The sequence below is a fragment of the Orycteropus afer genome, unplaced genomic scaffold (genome assembly GCF_000298275.1).
Source record: "Orycteropus afer afer isolate SDZICR_OR568_19922 unplaced genomic scaffold, OryAfe1.0 scaffold00082, whole genome shotgun sequence".
In the NCBI taxonomy this organism is placed as follows: domain Eukaryota; kingdom Metazoa; phylum Chordata; class Mammalia; order Tubulidentata; family Orycteropodidae; genus Orycteropus; species Orycteropus afer.
Genome location: NW_006921669.1, coordinates 8,838,668 through 8,848,169, shown reverse-complemented (window position 1 = coordinate 8,848,169; position 9,502 = coordinate 8,838,668). Strand labels below are relative to the sequence as shown.

The window sequence follows — 9,502 nt, the reverse complement described above, 5'->3', positions numbered from 1 at the left end:
AAGATAGATTGACACAGTGCCTGCAACAATGGGCTAAGGTATAGCAAGGATCATGAGTTTGGCACAAGACCAGGCAGTATTTTGTTCTGTTGTATGTAAGGTTGCTATGAGTCAGAGGCAATTCGACGGCACCTAACAACAACAACAAAAAAAAAAGTTTTTAATATTATAGTACTTAAGACATTTGACTGCTAACCAGAAGGTTGGTGGTTCAAACCCACCAGCCACTCCTCAGAAGAAAGATTGGGCAATCTACTTCTGTAGAGATACCACCTGGGAAACCCATGGAGGCGTCACTATGCGTCAGAACTGACTAGGTGGCAGTGAGTTTGGTTTTGGTTTGAAAACATGGAAGTCTTCACAGAACTACTAACAATGCAGTATTGCTTGGGTATATGTATGTGTCCATAAATGTGGAAATAAATCACTCTGGGAAAAGAATCCCTATTTTCAGCAGTTTCCCAAAGGAATCTTGACTCCAAAAATGAATGAATGTGCAGGCAGTACCCAGATTACAAATGAATTCCAATCCTAAATCTGTCTTTACATCGAATTTCTATCTAAGAACAGTTAGGTGCTATTCATATATGATACCACTTAGTCCAATGTTTGTCTTAGTATATAGCGTATCCTTCTATGCATAAAAAACATTAAAGAAGCACTTCTAGATACATAATAATACAGCCGTAATAATAATGTTTTGATGAGCATTGCAAAATCTAATAACAGCTTTTACAGGAGTTGGTTCAAAACTACAAGTTGTATGTTAATTGGATGTTTGTGACCTGGGGACTGTCTGTGTGTGTGCCCAGCTTTGTCAGTGTGGACAGTGGATAGAAACACTTACCTTGTCTTCCTGGTCACTTCTTTGTGCCCCAGCCCCTGTTGTTTTCCTTCCCTTCCTTTTCTTCTTCTTTGTGAATTAGAAATGCAAGCGTGTGTGTGCATGTGTGTCTTTTTATCAAGGTATAGTTTGCATAATATATAATTCACTCATTGTAAGGGTACCGTTTGATGAATTTTTCGTAAGCTTATACAGTTGGGCAACATCACCACATTCCAGTTGTAGAACATTCCCATCACTGTAAAATTTCTCCTCATTTACCCATTTGTAGTCATTCCCCAACCCCAGGAAACCACCAATCTGCTTTCCATCTCTTTAGTTGGTTTATTTTCCTAGAAATTTCATATAACTGGAATTATACCTTATGTAGTCTTTGTGACTGGCTTATTTCACTAAATATAATTTATGGGGATTCATCCACGCTGTTGAATATATCGTCTTTATTGCTTTAGTAGTATTCTCTTACATAAATTTATTGCATTTGGTCAAACCATTCATCAGTTGGTAGGCATTTGGGTTATGTCCACTTTTATGCTATTGTGAATTGTGTTGCTGGGACCTCTCTCTACAGAAGTCTTTGTATGTACACGTGTGTTATCATTTCTCTTGGCTAAATACCTGAGAATAGAATTGACGGGTCTCATGGTAAATTTGTGTTTGGTCTTTTTTTTTTTCAAAAGACACTGCCAAAGAGTTTTCCAAAGTTGCTGTACCATTTTTCATTCCTACCAGCAATGTATGAAATTTCTACCTTCTCCAGATCCTCAACACTGGTATTATCCATCTTTTTCATTGTAGCCATTATAGTGGGTGTAGAAGAGCATTTCATTGTGGTCTTTGTTTATATTTCCCTAATGACTGATCTTGTTTGAGATCTTTTCATGTACTTTCTAGGCATTCATATCATCTTTCGTGAAGTGTCTATTCAGATAGCTTGCCCATTAATTGAGTTGTTTGACCTCTTATTATTGAGCTGAAAGAGTTCTTTATATATTTTGGATAAAATTTCAGATACATGATTTGCAGATTTTCTCCCAGTCTGTAGAATGTCTTTGCATCTTCTTAATGAGGTCTTTTGAAGAGAAAAAGGTTTTAATATGATAACATTCAATTTATCAATTTTTGTCTTTCCTCAATCATGCTTTTGGTATTATACCTAAGAAATTTTTGCCTGAACTAAGGTCAAAAAGATTTTCTCTATGTTTTTATCTAGAAGTCTTATAATTTTACCTTTTTATGTTTAGACCTATGTTCCATTTTGAATTAATTTTTTTGTGGTGTGAGGTAGGGGTTTGAGTTGTTTAACTGGATATAGATATTCATTTGTTCCATCACCATCTGTTGGAAAGACTCTCCCTTTCCATTAAATTGCCTTGGCTTTTTATTGAAGATCAGTTGCCCATAAAGATGTTCATTGATCTAAATATTTGTCTTGTGCCAATACCACCATCTTGATTACTTTATAGTACATTTTTAAATCGGGTAGTGTAAGTCCTCTAACTTTATCCTACTTTTCAAAATTACTTGTGACTATTCTGGGTCTTTTGCATTTCCATAGAATTTTATGTTTAGCATGTCCATTTCTACAAACACACCTGTTGGGACTTTGGTAAGGGATTGCATTAAATCTTTAGATCAATTTAGAGATTGGTTAGGTCCTTGAAGAATGCACACATTTGCAGTTAACATTTTTATGTAAAATTGTGAAATTCCAAAGGCTCCTTTAAAGTTTTTACACTGATTCTTTGGAAGAAGATGAGAAAGCAATGACCATCTGTGGAAAAGACAGTATGTGTTTATGCTGAGATGTTGATGCTTTTTTTTACTCCTTTTTGTTAGTTGCTGTCCAGTTGAGTCTAACTCACGGCTACCCCACATGAACAGAGTAGGACTGCTCCATAGGGTTTTTAAGTGTATTATCTTCCACAAGCAGATCACCAGGCCTGTATTGTAAGGTGCCTGTGGGTGGCTTTAGACCTCCAAACTTTCTGCTCGTAGCCAAGCACTTCACTATTTGTACCACCCAAGGACTCCTTTTCATTCCTTACCCCCCACCATAAGGACACACTTGATGCCGTCTCTTACATTCTCCGCAGCTGGTCAAAGAGAGCCAGAGCATTAGAATATAATGATTTTTTTCCTTTCTAAACAATTATGTGCATCCTTGCTCAGAAAGATAAGCTGCCGACTCACCCTCTGACACCGCACGTGTGCTTGGGGCAGAGTCTGCTGAGCTCAGAGGAGTTGCAGTTGGTAAGGTGGTCGGGCTACAGTGTACAGTTGTGGTTTGTACAGGCTTGCATAGAGCCCTCTAGGCTTTGGGGAAGCTGTCTGTAGCAGACTCATTTATCCATCTTGGCACAGGATACAAATCTGGGGCCAACACACACCCTCATTATCCTCTCCATTCGTAATGCTGCACCAGGAAGATACCCTCCCAGATTAGGTGAGTGCTCAGCCTGGAGATCCAGCCAGTCCAGTTGCATTGGAAACCGCTCCCACTTCAAGAGAATAAACCGTGAGCACAAGAAGGCTGAGTCAGCCCCTGCGCTGCCTTTCTGCAGGGACAAAGCAAGGAACTTGCATGATTGTGCCTTTCCATTCCCACCCCTGCACCTGCCACCTAAGCAGCACAACCTTGTTCCTCCCTTAGGCTTCCTCATCTATTGGGACTTGGGGTTTTGGTACTCAGACCACTGTTTCTGCAGTTCACCATGAGCTGCACAGACTGACCTGGATGCTTTAAAAAGAAGTGCTGATTTCTGGACCCCACTCTAGGGCTGTTAAATCCATCTTAAAAAGGCCTGTCAGTTATTGCTTATCACAGTAAAACTGGAGAACTCCTGGGCTAGGCCAGCACACTAATCTCCTACTGTTTCCTTGTCCTTAGTCTACAGTCACCGTCAGTCAGAGCTGTGTTTGTGAGAGTCTCAGGGACAGGAAGGCAATTTGCTTATTCTTCTGGGTGTTCTCAGCATCAACTCTGAATCGAATCAGAGCTTTTAAAAATAACTGAAACCCTAGACCTGAATAGGTCAGCTTCCTCTGTAGAAGTGGCAATGCTCAGTCACCTTTCAGTGCTATACCCTAGGCTTTTCTCAGGCATCTATGTAAGGAACAACTAGGTCAGTGCTTGTATCATTGGTGAAATTAATGTGGAAGATAGCTGTGTGTTCCATAGCTAAGGGTTCCTTGTATGAGGATTCCTTTAGTGTTTAGGGGACAGTTTAGCACTGTGGTTAAGATATGGGCCTAGACTCAGGCTACCTGGGTTCAAAGCCTAGCCTTGCCTTGTGGAAACCCTGGGGGTTTGGGTAAATTGTTCTCTTTGAGTTCTAGGTTTCAGTTCTAATTTAAGTTTCTTGTTCATAGAATTGGGCTGTAAAATAGCACCTACCTCATTGGACTGTCAAGAGACAAGTCACTTGAAGGACTTGGTACAGTGGCAGGCATTGCCTGTGGGACTTCAGCCTTCCCCTGACTGTTGTTAGTGGTTTAGAATCAGGAAACCTTGCTTCTCTGGTAATAACTGTATGTGCTCCCCCTTTTTCTTTAAATACGTAAGACTTTTTGTTTTAATTAATTTGTTTTCATGGTAGTAGAATATATGTAACAAACAGCCATTTCAACCATTTTTAAGTGTACAGTTCAGTGACATTAATTACATTCACCATGCTATGTGACCATCACCACTGTTCATTTTTTCATGACCTTTAACAGAAACTTGGTGCCCCTAAAGCACTAACTCCCCTTCTCCCCACTCCTTTCTCTGCTGGTGACCACTTACAAACTTTGGCCTTTATGCGTTTTCCTGTTGTGGATAATTTCTATAATGAGGCCATACATCACTTGTCCTTTTGTGCCTGACGCAGCGTAGTGTTTTGAAAGTTCACCCATGTTGTTGCACATGTCAGACTCCATTTCTCTTCCTGGCTGAATAATACTCCATCATGTGGATTCACCACATTTTGTCTGTCTGTTCATCTGCCAATATGTCAGTGGGACTTCGCAGCCCCATCATCTTCCCTTCTGGGCTCATCTACCAAGAAACTCAGATTACAAAAAAAAAAAAAAAAATCTTTCTGCCTTAGTTTGTGATCTTGTAATTTTTTTCATTACTTCTGGGGTTTTTGTTTGGTTGTTTTTAAGTTATCTCTCATAAACACCTGTAAATCCTTTTGGGGAGTAGGCAGGGTACATCTTACAAACAGATGAAGGGTGACTTCAAGGACCATCTTCTATGCCTCCCAGGCTCATCTCAGAATGAGAGCCCTCCATGAGAAAGGAAGAGAAGAGAAACTAAAAAGGACAGCTGTGGTCCAGGAGCAAAGCAGATTATCAGATAAGCTGATGATCTGCTGGAGTACTGGTTCTGTAATTACAGGTCTCTCTTTCTATCCCAGGAGCCTATTCCACTAGACATGGGGCTTAGGGCATCGGAATTTCTCCTGGGTACCAGACCTGTAGGGTTATTGGTTATGTGTAAATTACCTTCCCAGCCATCAAGCATTTCCTTTCTTTATCCAAATGGTTTCTCTGTTAACACTTTTTTTCTGAATTTATATGGGTATGGGGTTTTCCGTGCAGAAACAGAATTTTATAGCTGAACGGGACTTGAAATTGCCTACTCAGCCCCTTATGTTTTACGAACAAGGGGCCTAAGGCTTGAAGAAAGTAACTGAGGTCCTATATGTAACAAATTAAGGAGCTCTGCTGTTGTTGTTATTGTTATGTGCCGTCGAGTCGGCCCCGACTCATAGCGACCCCTGAGCTCTGCTAGCGTAGTGGATAAGGCACTTGGCTGCTAACCAGAAGGTCAGTGGTTCAAACCCACCAGCCACTCCATGGAAGGAAGATGAGGCAATCTGCTTCCATAAAGATTTGGCGCCTCACAAACCCAATGAGTATCGCTATGAGTTGGACTCAACTTGATGGCAGGGAGTTTGGTTTTTGGCTTTTGGAAGTAACAAATTAAGGAACTACCCCCAAGCCCCCTGATCCCATATCTTGCAGCCCTTGCCCTGCACCCTGTCTACAGGGCGTTCAGAACTCCCTTCTGTTCTTTCTGACAATGAGTTTCACTCAAACTCTGCTTTGTGTTAAATAGAATCATATTTGCCTGGGGTTGTAGCTTGTGTACTAATGCTCGCCCTTTGATTTAGAAGTTAACCAAATAGTAGTAATAACTGCAGAAGAGTGGCTTAATCAGCACTGATTAAAGACAGGCAGTTTTTAGCACTGTGAATGTGTAGGCAGGTGCTCTGTAAACTCAACTATATAAGCAAATTGTTTACCATCCATAGAGTTTGCAGCGAGCCACAATGCAGACTTTGAACATGTGCAGTTTGAATATGTGAAATGTAGAAAATGAGGTTGGGAGTTCTTATAATAGCGGGGTACAAAGATGGATGGAGAACAGTGACAACAGATCTCTGGCGAGCCCCGGGGGAGCCTCTGGCCTTGGCTTGGGCGTAGCGACCGTTGCTGGTTGTGTGTCTGCGGCCGGGCACCCGGTAACCATTACTTACGAGGTCACTTGCCACAACAAAGCCCAGGCAGCTTCAGAACTTAATAATCCACAGCCTCCTCTACCCAGTGAGTTGAACTTTTATCATCGGTTTTCATACAGGTGCTGTTTAGTCATCTCATTTTGCTTATGATTTGAAATATTTTTACTTTCTTCTAAAAATGACCCCAATTTGAATGATACCCGTTTTTTGTTAGTTTGCATATGATCCCATGTCTGGGTCCAGCTGTGGTCCTTTTCCTGGTACTGTGAACAAGGCTTATCAGTGAACCGTCGTGGGTACCTGCACAAAGAGAAATGAAACTGACAGCAGGTAGTTCCCACATGCAAAGGGCTGAACACTCTGTTGAGAACAGTTTCCCCTCGTGGGGAGGAAAGCTGAGAAAAAGTCCTCAAGGTGACAGTGCTTTTCCTGGAGGGTTGCACCAGTGTGAGCTGGAATCCACTCCACGGCAGTAGGTTTGGTTTGGGTTTGAAACGCAGATCCAGCCGGGGGCAGGTCAGTAATGAGGACGGACTTCAGTCCAGTGCCCTTGTCCCTTGACCTTGTAGCCCCTAGGCCTACACTGCTACAAAAACAGGCCCCCGGAAGGGCTGTGAAGCTGCTCTTGCCTCCCTCTCTTACTGACTTTCTTGAAACATTCAGCATCTTGGGGCAAAGCAAGTGCATGGGTCAAGACTGACGCTTCCTGACATGACAGTGACATTGTCTCTTAGCAGTGTTTTTGCTTACAATTGCTGGAGCAAAGCCCTGCACGTGGGCACTGATGGATCTTTTCTTCTTCATGCACGACAGCTCCTCTGGCGCAGTCGCCGTGCTCTGCCCGTCCCTCCTCCGGCGTAGTCGCCGTGCTCTGCCTGTCCTTGGGATGGTGAGCACCCTTCGAGCCGCTCACTGGCCTGCTCGTTGGCTCCCACCCACACTCTGAGACTTCTTTTAGCGATTGGCCCTGGAGCCAGCACTGTGTAGAGGGGTAATAGGTTGTAATTATTATTTCAGAATCTCGTTTGGTCATTCACCGCAGTATCACAGTGAACTAGTCACAGCAGTGTAGCCCTATGTGGTTGTTAGTTGAGGTGCAAGTCGTTTGCAATTGGCTGCTAACATCAGATTCAAACCCACCCAACAAAAGAAGGGCCTGGTGAATGGCTCCAGTAAAGATTACAGCCAAGAACACCTCATGGAGCAGCTCTACTCTGTAACGCACTGGGTTGCCATGAGTCAGGGGCCTACTTGAGGGCAGTTAACAACAGTAGCAACTAGTTGAGACCGCGTGCTCCAGAGCAGACTGCCTGTGGCCACGGACAAGTTACTGACCTCTGCAGGCCTCAACTTCCTCTTCTGTAACCGGTAACAGATTGCCATTGAGGTACTTCCTGCTCACGGCGACCCCACGGTGTCGGCGCAGGGCTGTGCTCTGGAAGGTTTTCAGTGGCTGACTCTTCCGAAGTCGCTCATGGGCCTTTCCTCTGAGGAGCCTTGGGGTGGACTCACATCGCCCTCCTTTCGTTTGGTAGCGAGCACATAAACCATTTGCACGCCCAGGGTCCCCTACCTTAAGCACATGCCTAACAGGAATAACACCTCGCGTTTTTCCGCTTTAACAAGGCCAGGTTACTCACCCAGCGCACGTGGGGTTGCCGTGAGTCAGAGTCTGCGTGACGACAACTGCTGAAATCTTTTCCTCTAGTTTATACTCGACCCACGTGGCCTAAGGGCAGGGGCTACATTGTGTAGACATTTCTTACCTCCCTCCCCACCCCCAAAACTAGTGTGTGGATGAGAACAAGAGCAGGACTTTCAGACTCTGGAATTTTCTGGCAGGCACCACTGAAAAGATTTCATTCTTGGCTTCCAATTTAAAGTCACGTCAATGTTTGTTTTTCTGGAGTTTTTTCCCACTGGTTTATCTTGAGTGTCTGACCACCATCTCCTACCCTGGTTGCTAAGGGGCTTTTGTAGTTCCCGCAGGAGGGTGTGAGAAAGGAGTCACCACCTGCCCCCTGACTGCCTGGTGAGGCTTCCTGCAGGTGCTGACCCAAGTGCAGCCCCTTCCAACTCTGCGCTCAGCCCCGCCTCACACTTGGTCAGTGCTAAACTAGTGTTACCACACTGGGCCGACAGCATGGTTTAACCCCATCCTACAGCTGACATGTTTTAGATGGGGAAGATTTTTCACTCAGCTATGAATGAGAGGACTTCATTTTCGCCCAGCATGTATATGGAGCATGACTCTAATGTAACTTGGCACCTGTCTAGAGAATTGTCCCCGAGTCCAATGACACGGTGTTCTGGGGAGGTCCGCACCTGCTGGGATGGCATCTGTCACATCTACGAAGGTGAAATGCTCATGAATAATGTGGGAGCTCCCTCAATAAAATGCCTTCTTCAGAAGACTCTTAATATGAGACATCAGCAAAGAGCGTGGTAAACAGCACAGGAGAGGATTTGGGCTCCTCTGAGATACGGGAGTGAACACCATATTTTACTGTGGTTTGTCTCATCTTGATACAAGGGGATGGATTTTATTATTTTGAGATTGTTTGGCCAAGAACGCAAGAGCCTATCATTCTTATAATGGCAGGGATCATGTATTTTTATTGGTTGAGCACACATGAACATAATCCTCTAACATAAATTCGGATCGTAATGCTTTTGAGGTTGGGTTTTTGGGAGACAGAATGGATCTGTCTCAAGCACGTGCCATGTAATTGACAGCCACACAGGAAAGCCATGTCAAGGGAGAAAGGGAAACCATGGACTCTGGGGGGCAGGGCGCCCCATCATGGCACGCATGAGGAACAGGTCGTTGAGCCCTTCCCAGTGTTAGTGGGGTTGACTTTGGCTCCTAGGGCTGTTGGTGTAGGAAGTTGGGTCAATTGGACAGTTAATTTTCCTTCCTCAGTGTCTTCCCTTTCCTTCCCAAATGTCTAAGCCCCAAAAAGAAGCCAGGAACCATGACAAGAAGTAGACTGACTGTTGGCCACGTTTTCTCTTCCAGGCAGGTGACAAGCATTACCACCCCAGTTGTGCACGATGCAGCAGATGCAACCAGATGTTCACAGAAGGAGAGGAAATGTATCTTCAAGGTGAGATGAACTCGGGAACACGTTAAGCTTTCCTCGCCTGG

At 43.9% G+C, this 9,502-nt stretch overlaps 1 protein-coding gene across 1 annotated transcript in view; it reads left to right on the top strand.

The window, feature by feature from the left end:
* The window catches only part of ABLIM1 (actin binding LIM protein 1), a 235,739-nt gene that overhangs the window by 170,723 nt on the left and 55,514 nt on the right, over nucleotides 1-9,502 (top strand). The window contains exon 6 of the mRNA XM_042781044.1: nucleotides 9,374-9,461. Within this exon, the coding sequence (XP_042636978.1) occupies nucleotides 9,374-9,461 (88 nt within the window). The remainder of the gene's footprint in view (nucleotides 1-9,373; nucleotides 9,462-9,502) is intronic.